At 61.0% G+C, this 13,336-nt stretch overlaps 1 protein-coding gene across 12 annotated transcripts in view; it reads left to right on the top strand.

Moving 5' to 3' along the window:
• Window positions 1-13,336, top strand: part of CCDC85C (coiled-coil domain containing 85C) — an 83,818-nt gene that overhangs the window by 53,619 nt on the left and 16,863 nt on the right. For 7 of the 12 annotated variants that reach the window (XM_049706506.1, XM_033420079.2, XM_033420069.2 and 4 more), the window contains exon 2: window positions 9,559-9,632. In XM_049706506.1, coding sequence (XP_049562463.1) covers window positions 9,559-9,632 — 74 coding nt within the window. Of the gene's footprint in view, window positions 1-9,558; window positions 9,633-11,039; window positions 11,103-13,336 lie in introns of all 12 variants that reach the window. The other 5 variants (XM_033420059.2, XM_049706505.1, XM_049706507.1 and 2 more) reach the window with 1 other exon arrangement.

Genomic DNA, 13,336 nt, shown 5'->3' with positions numbered 1-13,336 from the left:
AGCCGGGTTGGACTCGGCCTCCTGCTTGGCCACTCCGTTGAGATTTCAGCGCAGGTTGAATTAAATGCCAGGCGGCCCCGCGTGGACAGAGCACCGATCTGTGGGGTCCTGGTCTGTGTGTGTGGCACACGGAGGGGCAGGTGGGAGCCAGGAGACAGCCGTGCGCCTCGTCAGGAGAGGCCGAGCGGCCAGTGTGGCGAGATCTCAGTTCGCATCAATGCAGTTGTTCGTTTCTCTCTGTGCCCATTAATTTTCTTGCCTCTGCAGGCTCAGGATGGAGAGGGTGGGGTCACGGCTGTCCACTTGAGTTGGGGATGTGGGATTTGAGGTTTCCAGGATCCCACGTATCAGGGCATGGAGGGGGGAGTTTGGGAGGGGCTGGGGGCCAGGCTTTCGGACATTCATGACCCCATGAGGCCCAGAGTCTTGGGGCTTGCAGGTGCCCTGGGGTGGGGGTCCCAGGGGCGAGAGGGCCGGGAGAACGCCGTCCAGGGTGGAGTTCCCTGGAGCCTGGGCCCAGTCTTAGAGGCTGAGAGTCTCCAGAACTGCCCCACGAAGAGAATGTTTGCTCAGGGACGGGAGGGGAGCCATGAGTCTTCCCAAGCCCTGCCCTTCTCTGCCTCGGTGGGCGGCCTGGAGGAGCACCGGGTTTGGGGATGGAGACACACACGCACGCACGCACGCACGCGCATGTCTTGACTTTCAGCCCTGCTTTTATGACTCTGTGACTGGACCGGTTACTGGGCCCCTCCTGAACCTTGGTTTCTGTGTCTCCCTGGCAGAGTCAAGGCTTGGAATGAGCAGTGCCAGCCACCACGGTGCTGGTGTTCTGCGAGGCCCAGGGTGATTGTATGGGGGCCCCAGGGCTGCTGGGGGAACTTTGAGGCAGGGTGGAAAGAACCTTGGCTCTGGACAAACCTGGGTTCAAATCCCAGCCCTGCAGTGTTTTCGCTGTGTGACTTTGGACGTGCTACTTAACCTCTCTGAGTCTCAGGCTCCTCTGCAGTAAACAGGGATAGCTCGGTGTGAGAATTACGGGGGCGTGCTGGGAGGGCTGGGGTTTTGCTTGGCGTCTGCTGGCACATAAGAGGCGCTCGGTAACATTTGCGTGTGCGAATGGGAAAGAAGGGTCCCTTCTCGATGTCCTGTGTGGACAGGGGAACTCTTCTTCACGCCCGAGGCTCTGGTAGTCATCTCGGAGTTTGCAGCCAGCTGCCTTGGCCTGTCCACCATGCAGACCTACTCGTGGGCAGCTCAGGTGGGCAGGCCCGCCTGGAGGAGGGAGGGGCAGGGGCAGCCCTCCCCGCTCAGCGCTGCCACTCCTCCTCGCAGGAACCTGATGTTCCTCTGATATGCCTCCTCAGCCTTTTCGCCTTCATCCATAAATAATATCTGTCTCACATTCAGCCCGCACCTCCTGGGGCCGCGATGTATGCCAGGAGGCAGATGCGCCCTCAGCTGGGACTCGCCTTCCATCCTCCCCATCCCCACCCTGCCTTGTCTGCCTGTCAGAGTCCTGCTTGCTCTTAAGTGCTCAGCTCAGATGCCGCCTCCTTCAGGAAGGAGTCCCTGATTTCTCCCCATCAGCGCATCCTTGCTCTCGGCCCCCCCTCATCCCTGGGCTGAGCCTCCTCACTCCACCCTTTGCCCTTCCGCAAACGTGGTTATTCCTGCAGCTCCTGCACTAGGCTGAGAGACCCTCGCAGTAGGGGACCATGCCCTTACACGAGCATGCGTGATTGCTGGTCCTGCCGGTGCCTGGCTCTGCGACGTTGGGTGGACTCATTCAGTCGCTGAGCGTTCTTTTTGTCCTCTATATGATAGGCCGTCTGCCGCCCACCTGGCAGGATCCCTGGGGGATCTAGAGGGTAGTAGAGTGAGTACGTTGGCACCGGGGCCCCCCTCCCAGCTACGTGGGGAAACTTCAGTGTTCCAGGGGCTCCCATCCAGTACTGAGCTTCTGCTTGCTTTTCACTAGTGATGGGGAGCTCACAGCCCCCTGGTAGCCTGGACGGTCGTGAAACAGGTAACTTGCCTTTCTAGTCCTGGATTTGGGGACCCACTGCTCTGCAAGGATTCAGTCCTTTGGTGACCTTTGGGATTGTTCAGCGTCTGGGGAGTAGGTGGGCCTGGGGTTGGAACATCCTCCAAGTCCTTGAAGAAGACAGGACCGTTCCCAGGCTCCGCCGGATCAGTGTCCCGGGCCTTGATGGGGCTGTGCATTCATCAGAGGTGAGGGCAGCAGGGACACCAGCCTGGTCTGTGGGCAGGGTGGGAGGGCAGCGGCCACTCTGGCACTGAGTACCGGCCTGTTTCCCAGCAGGACTGGGTACTGCAGAAAGTGTGGCCTTTGCCTTGAGCCCAGGGCTGCACTGAGCCCGAGGTAGGGAAGGCTGCCTGGGGAGAGCAGGTTGCCCTGTCACTGCCTGGTCTGCAGCTGTCACTTCACATCCCGGAGCCTCAGTTTCTTCATCTGTAAACAGGGGTCGGTCACCTGCTCACAGTGAGAGACGATGAGGACGATTGCCTGTAAGTAAGGCACACCATTGGTGCTCATTAAGTGTGTGGTTACTGCTGCTTCTTGCTGGAATGACCTCGCCTTGCTCTGTGTCTGTCTTAACTGTTCGAGCTGCTATAACAGAATACCACAGACTGGGTGGCTCATAAACAACAGGAGTTTCTCTCTGGTCTGGAGGCTGGAAGCCCAAGGTCAGGGTGCTGGCAGACTGAGTGTCTGGAGAGGGCCACTTCCTGGTTCACAGACGGTTGTCTCCCTGCTGTGTCTTCGTTTGGCGGAAGAGGCAAGAGAGCTCTGTGGGGGTCTCTTTGGTTAGGACACTAATCTCACTCACAAGGGCTCCACCCTCGTGACCTAATTACCTCCCAAAGGCCCTGCCTCCTAACACCATCACATTGGGCGTTAGGTTTCAACCTATGGATTTTGGGGGACACCGACATCCAGACCATAGCACTGTCCCTGGCGCCCGGAGCTGGTCCGAGCTCCCTGGGGGCGGTTCGCCTGGTGGCCCTGCCTGTGTGACTTTGTGCATCGCTGCGTCCTTGTTTCTGTGCCTGTGGGGGGATGGGGATACCTCCCCAGGGGGGTGAAGTGTCTGAGGTTACCTGTGAGAGGTGACAGCTCCACCACATCCTGGGCAGGTGGGAGGCACGGGTGGAGACTGAGGCTCCGTGGTGCAGAGTGGGCCTGCCCCACTTGGTTTTGATTTCCACGGCCCGCAGGTATGTGTGGCACTCACCTGTCCCCTTGGGGGCCAGTCCTGGGGCGGGGGAGAAAGGAGAGAAGCCCAGGAACCGACTCACGGGAAGGCAGATGCTCTCAGGAGCTGCCCTCATCCTCTGGGGCAGAGAGGGAGGGAAGCCTGGAATGGTGAGGGTGCTTCTGTGTAATGAGGCCCCTCCACCTCAGTGGAGCCACTGGCCCCGGTGCCACAGCCGACCCCTCCTAATGAAGTGGAAGGAGAGGGGAATTGAATCAGCCGGGCTGCGTTGTGGAAATGCCGGGCTGCGTTGTGGAAATGCCGGCCATCTCACGGCAGAGCTGCTGGGTGTGAGCAGGGGCCCGAGGTGTGGCGTTGCCGAGTCTCCTGCTGATGACCTGCCGCAAAGCCTGCCTGTCCCCGAGACCTTATAGGGACCCCGCTCAGGGAGAGGGGGTAGAAGGGAGGCAGGGCTGGTGGGGACCCTGGAAGAGGCAGCAGCTGGAGAATCAGGCCCCGCATGTGGCTGTGTGCCACCCCCCAGTCCCCTGCCCCCAGCCTCCATCCACGTCCTCCTTTGCAGAGAGGGAAAGTCGTACTTTTTCCCAAGCTGTGGCAGATACTGTGGGCGCCCTGCCCAGATCCCCGTGGCGCTCACCGCTTCCGTGCCCACCGCCCGCTTCACCTGTGGGCACCTGCAGCTCTGCCTGGGAGCTTGCCTCTCCAGGTGGGCACTCCTGGGGCATGAACACCACCCTCCTGCCATGAGCGGCTCCCACCAGGGAGCCCTTGGGCAGGCGAGCAACTGTGAGACCCCCAGCGGGTTCACACCCTTCTCATCAGCTCCCATTCCCCACCTCACCTCTCCACATCCTCACCTGGGCTTCCTGGGGTCACCTCCCACGTAACCCGCTTGTATGCGAATCCTTGTCTCACCCAAATTAAGATGAAAGTTCCTGGTGAGGTTGGCACAAGACAACAGGGTAAATGCTGTGGGCTGAGGTCTGAGGGACAGTTGCCCTTGGCCGCTGGCATGCTGTACCCTCTGTGGCCTTGGGGGTGCCAGGTCACTGTCACAGGCTGAGCGCTTCTTACTGTCATTGCAGCTGCTGCTGGTGGGAGCTCATAGGATTAAGAGTCAACTCGTTTGGGGAAACCTGTTCGACCCAGCCCGTAGGACTGATTCCTTTAGGTCTTCAGGGTTTTCCAAGGGCCTACTGCGTGCTTAGCAGTGAGCTAGGTGGGGAGGGGGTGACAGGGGTGGTTGGACATGGCCTCTGGCCCCCAAATTCTTGCAGTTTGGACCGATGGTGAGGCTGGGGTGACATTGCCTAGGCAGGCAGGGGGCCAGGCTGCAGGGGGCGGAGATGTGAACTGGCAGCTTCCGGGAGGGCAGAGTGCCCTGATGGTCAACGCCAGCACCTGGCACAGGACTCCTCGGTGGAGCCGATCAGCGCCAGTGGGGAGGGGCTTGCAGACCCTCGGCTCCAGGACTCCACCCACCCACGGGCTGCTCTGGTCCTGCGCGCCCCGGGAACAAGGACCTGTGAGGAGGGGCGTAGGAGGGCTGATGTTCAGGCTCCTGTGGGCGAGAATGTTGCGGGAGCTCTCCCTGTCACTCCAGATGGAAGGTGGATCGTGAGTCCCCCAGAATTGGACCAGTGGGCCCTGGGAGGGTCAGGGAATGTCCAGGGGATACCTTGGCCAGCCTGGCTCGGGGTCCTTTTCGTAGTCACCTCCCTCATTCCACCCCCCCACCCCCCCCAGCAGTCAAGCCAGGAAATGGCTCTTCCCTCCCTGCTGGCTCTACTCCTTGTTACTGCAAACCTGGGATTAATTTAATTACACGCTTGTCTCCAAGAGGCGGGGGCATGGAGGCGCCCCGTGGGATTGTGAGTTGCCCGAGGCTGCTGGGAAGGATCGTCCTCCCAGGGAGCCGGGCCCTTCCTGGCATCCCCTGCCCTCCTGCTCTCGCCCCTGCCACCAACCCCAATTTGAAGGTCCACCTAGCTCTCACTCTTCCCCACGGCAGGGCACCTGCTCTGACCCCCAGGTGACCAGATGTCCGGCTCCCTGGCTCCTGGCAGCATGCAGAGCCTGGCTTGGGGAGCTGAGGGTAGGGCCGGTGGGGACGGGGTCCCGTGTGGCCGGGGAGGCTTATCTGGGTCTTTGAGGAGGCGGCCTCATAGCCTGTTAAACTCTGCAGGATCGGGCAGGCTCGGGGCTGAGCCTGGGCCTCGGAAAAGGCCCCCAGAGCAGAGCTGGGGGCAGTGGGCAGAGGGTGGCCAATGGGGCCCACTTTCCACGCCATCCTCTGGGCCACCCTTCTGTTTCCCTTGACATTAACACGGGACTCTGCGATGTGAAGGTACAATCGTTTAGTCCCTTCTCCTTTTTTATAAAGAAAGATTTCTCCCTATTCTAAAGGGAGATTACTTGAAAATTAACAAGAAACAGTGTGAATAAATAAAGTCACCCATCTCCTCGTGAGCAACACCACGGTCAGTATCTTTATGTGCCTCGTTCCTGGATTTCTGTTTCAATATTTTTAAACATAATAGCAATTCTACGTGTAGTTTTGTGTCCAGTTCTTTTCACTGGCGTTTAAGTGTTTTTCTTACCGTTGAGGAGAGAGACTCTCCTAAACGTTGTTGGTTGGCGACAAGGGTATAAACTCTCTGCTGTTGTTGGACGAAGAGTTGTTTCCAGTTTGGGTCACAGTAACGCTGTCTGCATTCTTCATGATTGCAATGAATTCCTTAGGACACGTTCCATTGGGAGCACTGGGTGATTAAAGGCATTTTAAGCTTCTCACGTTGTTCTTTTGAAATTCAAAGGAAAAACCCAACAAACCTTGATGTCTGAAGCGTAGTTCATCCTCTGCAGCCTCTTGGGGTTTGGGGCGAACCCAGACAGATGGGCCGAGCGGAGCGGCTCCTTGCTCTGGGGCCGTGGACGCGGCCTGTGGTTTGTGGGATGAGCGATGGCCTGTGTCCCTTCTCGTGGCGCTGGCTCTGTCGCCGCTCCTTCTTCCCGACTGCCATCCTGGGAGGTGGTCGTGAGGCTGTGGAGTGGCGGTGTGCCCGGCCCGCCTGTTGCCCAGCGCGGGCGCTAAGCTGGTCAGCACGTCTGCTGACTCCCTCCCACCCAGGCCAAGCTCCAGCGGCAGTCTGACAGAGAAGGGAAGGGCTGGGAGCTCCTGGCTCAGCGCATCGGAATGGCAGAGGGACACAAAATCGCCCCCATAGCCAGGAGACCATGGGCGGGCGGTGTGCCCGCCTTCAGGGTGGCTCTGCGACCGTACAGGGCAGCGTGAGAGTTAGTGACCTGACTCAGGTCGCTGGTCCTTCTCCTGGCTTCAGGGCTGTGCCTGGCAGCACATCCCCTGGTGGGGCTGCGGTGCGCAAGGGGGCTGGCTTGCGGCCGTGCCCGAGGGTTGGGCAGTAGTGGGGCGTCCAGGGGAGACGCTTGACCAAGAGCCACGTCTCATTAGGGACCTCTGCCGGCTTCTCACAATGGCACGGTGCTGTCAGCTCCTCTCAGAGCGGCGGGACACTTGGGGTCCTGAGCACAGACCTATGGGGGTGGGCCTGGGTGGTGGGGAGAGGGTCTGGAAGTCTGGGCCCTGGGCCCCCCTGCTCACCTGCCAGCAAGTAGGGACACTATTCCTTGTGGCCTCCTCGTCTGGAAAACGGGGACGATGTCTTTTGGCCCCTGTGAGCCTTCAAGGAGGCGCCAGGTGCAGGGGCTGCCGTGCGTCACATGGGGGTGAATGGGGGGGACCTTCCCTCCCCCGCCGACCCCACCCAGAGGGGGACCACATAGGGGTCAGTGGTGGTTTTAACGTGTAAGGTTGAGGGAGCTGGGAGGGTCTGGAGTTTACCTTATCCGCTGTTTCCCGGGTGGTGTTCCAGGGAACCCTCCTGCCAGCAGCAGGTGGAGGACACAGAGGATTGGGGAGGCCAGGCTGCACCCCATCTCCGTCCCCCTGCTCACAGGGCCCAGCACCCCTGGAACACTGAGGCCCTTCCCATCAGGCCTGTTCGTGAGGGCGGGAGCGGACACGATGTGGGAACTGCTGGTCAGTTTGGGCTGACTGACGGGTAAACCGAGGCCGGGGGCCAGCATGGGGCGTGAACTATAGTGACTGCTGAGGGTCCCCTGCCCGGGCCCCGGGCACAGGGAAGCCTCTGCATTCCCCGCCTGGGGTCCGGTCCCCCCACCCTGCCCCGCCACTGCCCCGCGTGTGTATAAAGAAGCCATTGGGCCTCTCGCAGGTCACACAGCGGGGCTCCTCGCAGAGCTGCCCTGTGTCACCAGGGTCTCCCTGGGAGTGAGGGGGGGTGGCCTGGCCAGTGACCCTCTTCCTCTCTAGGAGGCTCCGCATTCCTGAGAGGTGACTGGCAGGGAGCAGGGGGGAGGAGTTGGTTACGTAATTGGGGCGGGGTGGGCCGCCCCCCATTCCTGCCCAGGGCGGGGCTGAGGGCTCCTGGGCCTGGTCCAGGGCTGGGGAGACAAGGCTCCTGAGGGTATGCTTGGGGAACACAGTGACCCACAGCAGGCAGGTCAAGGGGCACACGGGCACCTCCTGTAACTGGGGGCTGGGGGCGCGTCAGAGGCAGCAGCTCGGCGTGAAGCCTGGGCCAGCCTCCAGCGCAGGGGGCTTGGGGCCCTGGGGAGGGGGCCACTGACCGCCCCATCCTCACAGGGCGCCCGTGGACCCCTCCTCTGCCGGCAGGCGCTGTTGGGGAGGGGCACGGCGTCCGCGTCACACACCTAAGGGCCCAGGGTTCGTCCACGGTCATGCTGACTGTGCTGGCGTGGATGCATGACGGTCCAGCTTGTCCTTTGCCTGCACCTCAGCCGCCTCTGCCCACCTGGGAAGGTTAAAAGCCTCCCCGGGGGGGCAGTGGTGTGGGGCATTAGGGAGCTGGCTTTGGTCGAAGGTCTGGTGCCTTCGATGAAGGGCCGCTGGTGTGGTCCGGGAAGACCCTGAGTCCTGCTGGGGGTTGGGGCCGGCGGGTACAGCAGGAACAGCGACTGGCCCAGGGGTGGGCAGGGCCCAGGCTGGCGTCTGGGCTGTGTGGCCTCTGGCCGGGTGCTCATGCGGGTCAGAGGAGCATAGCCGTCCCTTAGCAGGTGGCAGCAGACCTCCTGGGGGAGGTACCCTATGCTGTCACAGAGGTGCTCAGACCCACCTTTCTTCCCTCGGCACGGGCACCTGCTGTGACTCTTCCGTCCCCTTGCCTACCCTACCCTGTGTTAACGTTCCCTGTCCCGTGTTCTGCCTCCCTCCCCTTGCCCTCTCTGCCCCATGTCACCCTTGGCCTCCACCCAGGCAGGCTCCCTTGTCCTGGCCTGGAGTGAGTTAGTCATTAGTTTTCTCCTCTGAGCTGATTTCCAGCCCAATGGGGAGGTAGGACCAGGGCTGTGGGTAGCCAGGGTGGCAGAATTTCTCCCGCTTCTTTTTTTTTTTTAATAGAGACAGGATGCTTTAAGGTGGTTTTTAGAAATTAATTAATTACTTAGCTTATATTTTGGCTGCGTCAGGTCTTCGTTGCTGTGCGTGGGCTTTCTCTAGTTGCGGCGAGCAGAGGCTTCTCGTTGCAGAGCACAGGCTCTAGGTGCGTGGGCTTCAGTAGTTGTGGCACTCAGGCTCAGTAGTTGTGGCTCGCGGGCTCTAGAGCGCAGGCTCAGTAGTTGTGGCACACGGGCTTAGTGGCTCCGCGGCATGTGGGATCTTCCTGGACCAGGGCTCGAACCCGTGTCCCCTGCATTGGCAGGAGGATTCTTAACCGCCACGCCACCGGGGCAGTCCCTCTCCCACTTCTGATGCGATTGTGCAGCGGGGTCAGCGTGGTGAGGGAAGGTGGATTTCACCCCCTCCGCGCTCAGGAACTGGGGGCGTGTGGCTGGACGTATCTCCCTGGCCTCTGACTGCAGGAGGGGTGGTGGGTTATCTGTGTTATGCTTGTAGAAGTTCTGTGCGTCAGGCAGGATGGAGCGGAGGAAGCCCAGATGCTGACTTGGCATGCTTGGGGCCTCAGTTTCCCCCCTGAGCAGGGGAGGGCCTCCCTGGACGCTGGGCCTTGGGGTGGGCTGCCCCTGGGTGAGGGTCCCATCAGGGGAGCATTTGTGAGAACTCTTTTTGGACCTGAAGCATTGTGGAAGTTGAAGGAATCAGCTCAGGACGAGCTGGTGAGGGAACCCATCACCCACTTTTCTGCAGGTCAGGGAAACCTGGGCTCAGAGGCCCACCGGAGGGGGCCCAGGGGAGGGTGGGCCCTCCTGTTGGATACAGTTTGCCGACGGGTGACATGCCCCCTTTGTGTCGTTACAGATCCCTCGTCCACCTACATCAGGCAGCTGGAGACCAAGGTGAAGCTGCTGGAGGGTGACAAGCTCCTGGCACAGGTAGGCTGGCTGTGGGCCAACCCCACCCTGAGGGCCAGCGCAGGCCCTGCTGCCCACCCACCACTCTCGCCCCAGCACGCCTGGGGTTCCCTTCCCCCTTCCCACCCCTAACCTTCCACCTGCCCCCGACTCCTGCCCGGAGTCACCTCCTGGGACACCTGGCCGAGGACGGCCACCTGCCTTCCCTCCATCACAGCCTTTCCCTGTCTGTCCCCGCTGTGGTCTGCGAGCTCCTTGGGGGCTGGCGCTGGGCCCGTCCCAGAGATGGTGCAGAACACACACGCAAGTGCTGAAGAAATGGACTGCTTTGCCCTCTGGATGGGCGCATCAAGGCCCAAGAGGCGGGCTGGCCCGTCCCCGCTCAGACCCCCATGGAAACTTCCCTGCCCCTGCTGTGCCAGTTTCTCTCTGGGCTGGGGTCTGCCCTCCTCCCTCCTGCCTGGCCTGAGTCCACAGACAGGTGAGGCCAGGCCTCGTCCCCAGCCTGCCCCTGGCCTGTCCCCAGCACAGGGACGGCGGGTTAGAGATGGGTGACGGGGTCAGTGCGGGGAGGAGGTGGTGCAGGATGAGAGGTGGGGGGTAGGCGTCTGTGCCCTTGACGAGTGCGGCTGGAGCGTGGAGGGGGCATGGCTGCCAGGACGAGGGGCCTTTCCTGCTGTTGGCAGGGTGGTGATGGGGGGCTGTGATCAGCCCGGTCGGTCGGGGTGTCTGGGGCCAGCTGGCTCGGCTGACCCTCCAGCCTCTTTCTCCCTTGTACTCATCCCTGACTTCATCTCAGTATCCCTCTCCCCTGCCACATCTGCTGGCCCATAAGTGGCCGGCTGGGATGCCCAGAGCGTTTCTCTGGGAACCAGCCCCAGGGAGGGCTCAGCTGCCTGGCCTCGTTGCTAGGCGACCCGTGGGCTTGGCGCCACTGCCCTGCTCAGACACCCTCTCTGCCCACTGGGCGGCGGCTGGGATGCTCACAGCCCCAAGTGCAGCCCGACAGCTGCCATCCCACCTCTCGCCCTCGCAGGGGCTGCTGGAAGTTCCCCCTAGCTCGGCAGGACCCTGCAGAGTATGTGGTTCACGTTTGGGTCTTTGCTCCCCCACATCCCATGGCCACCGCATTGTGTCAGGCGCATAGCCAGGCACTGAATCACAAGACTTGTTTTCAAACAAAATGTGTCACTTGTTAAGGTGCTGGAAGGGCCTGGCTACAAGATATGCTGGCTCCTCGGGGCTGGCAAGGGCAGGGAGGGGCTCCATGTGGGCTTGTCCTGGTTGCTAAGGAGGGTGTGTGGGGCGGGCTGCAGGAGCTGTAGGCAGGGGCGATGGGGGCAGCCTCAGGACTTGGGGGCCTTTGCTCTGGGGCTGGTTCCCATCCAGCGAGTAGGGAAGCGAGTCACTCACTTCAGCCATGTACAGCAGGGTGAAGGCCAGGACCTCGCTCTGGCAGTGGAAGCCTCCGACCAGCGGGTCAGCAGCCTTGTGAGTCTGCCCCAGTCCAGCTGTTCTTTGTGTCACTGTTTCTGGGGAGAAGCAGGTTGAGAGCTTGGACCCCAGATTTGGGATGCCATTTGCAATGCTGTTCTGCGGTCCAGGCAGGGCATGGCTTGTGGTCCTGTTTCCAAGGACAAGGACAGGCTGCAGAGTGGCAGTCCTTCCTCCTCCTCCTGCCTCTGGGAGCCCCCTGGTCTCATAAGGGAGCCCCCCATAGCTGTGTCCACTTGCCCCGTGCCCACAAGTGCAGAGGTGGAGGTTGACGGGGCCCTGTGTCTGGAGCATCAGGGGTGCGGGCCGCCACCTGGGCAGGGGGTTTCTCTGCCTGGTCCCTCCCCACCAAGCCTGCTCTGACCTGCTCCCAGGGGTCAGACTGGGGACATTATCCTTGTCCTGGAGGCAGCAGCAGTGGGCTTCTGTCCCCGACCTGTACCCACGCCAGGCTCTCCGGAAACACACAGCCATCAGATGGGGGCGCGACCTCTCGCCCGGGCCCAGGCTTGCTGGCTTCAGGCAGATGGGGCTTTAGGGACAAGAACATGCTTTGGCCCGGCTCCTCGCTGGTACAGGAGAAGTGCTGGGAACTCAGAGACCATCCAGTGTGCCAGTGTTCCAAGTTTCTTGTTTCCTGAGTAGACTTTTCTTTCTCCCCAGATGAAGCCTTGTGAGGCTGAGCTGCTCCGGTGATAGCCGTGGGTGCTTGTGTGTGTCATGGGGGTGGGGGCCCTGGGTCCTATCCTCGTCTCTTCCTCACGAGGACTCTGCTGGTGAGTGGGGGTCTTGCCCAGGGTCTCCCAGTGAGCGGGGTCAGGGCCATACCCAGCATCCCGAGAAGGGGGCAGCCGTGTGGTGCTGGGGCCTTGGCCCTCCAGTGCACTGCGTACCCACCTGCCCTGGTCCCCTTGCTTCAGCCGAGGGCTGACCCTCAAGCTACAGGATGCAGAAGCACCCGGGGGCCAGGGTGCGGGCAGGGCATCTCCAGGGTCATGGGCGGGACTCCTGTTGCCTCTGCTACCCGCTGCCACCAGGGCTTGGCCTTGAGGGTGGGTGGGTGCCCTGGAGGAGGGCGTTGCTGTTCTGAGCCACGCAGGGGATGTGAGAAACAGTGAGAGAAGGGCCGCTTCTGGCCTGCTCAGGGCTTCCTGGTAGCAGTTGACACCTTGCCTGCCTCTGGGTTCCTAGGGTGGCTCCAGTGGCATCAGCTTTATGAGGACCCTTGAGCCACTTCCTCTCCCCTGGCCTCTGTTTGCTTACCTGTAAAATGGGCACTCACTCACTCACTCCATGTGTAACTGATCACCTGCTGTGTGCATGGCTGGCGCGGGGGGTGGTGGGGTGGGTGTACAGTGGTGTCCAGGCAGAGGCCTACCCACAGGGGGTACTCTTGTGCTGCCTCCTTGTCCTGGCCAGCAGGCTCATGTATACAGGAGGGCTGTGGAGGACAGTGGAGGTAGGGAGAACTCCGTGGGCAGGGCTCAGCCCACAAGTAGAGTACTGGTCTTATTTTGATGAGTACTGGTCCAGGGAAGATGGGGTTTTCTTAGCCTCCTTCCTCCTGGCCTCCTGCCAGTAGCCTTCCCCCAGGTGGCCCGGCACTTGCTCTGGGCTCTCTCAGCCCCATAGGCTGCCTCTCTTGCTGATGGGATATTGGGATCCTCCTTGTGAAGCCTGGCCCTGACCCTTGCTGGACTGTTAGGTACTCAAGGACTGGGCTGCTGGGTCTCAGTGGTCACATCTGTGTCTCAATGCCCAACTGGACTTGGTGGATGCATCTTGGGGAACCCTGGCTGCACCTGCCTGGTCTCCCAGGCTGGGAGGGGAGGCTGGTTCTTGCCCAGAATGAGGAAGGTCTGCTTAACCCAGGGAGAGTGGCTTCATAAGGTAGTGAGTGTACCGTCTGTGGAGGTAATCAAGTGTGGATGGATGGATGGATGGATGGATGGGGGTGATGGGTGACCGTGTTTGGGAATATTGAAGAAGGAGATTGCTGCCATGGGTGGGATTCTGGCCACGGTCTCATGGGCTCTAGCTTGTGAGATTTTATGATTCTGGCACCAATATCTTTTCAGTGAAATCAAATTGCACAGAAACCTCCAGCTCTGTGCAAAGTGGAAAATCTGCCTTTGGCAAAAAGCAGGGGAGAGCAATGTTATTCTTTTAACTATCTTCGGGTGACGTGGCTTTGGGGTTTGGGTGGGAGGGCAGAGAGCCGCTGTGGATTC

Source organism: Orcinus orca, chromosome 2, assembly GCF_937001465.1.
Source record: "Orcinus orca chromosome 2, mOrcOrc1.1, whole genome shotgun sequence".
Classification (NCBI taxonomy): Eukaryota; Metazoa; Chordata; class Mammalia; order Artiodactyla; family Delphinidae; genus Orcinus; species Orcinus orca.
Note: the sequence above shows the minus strand (reverse complement) of the source record. Positions and strands in the feature narration are given on the sequence as shown.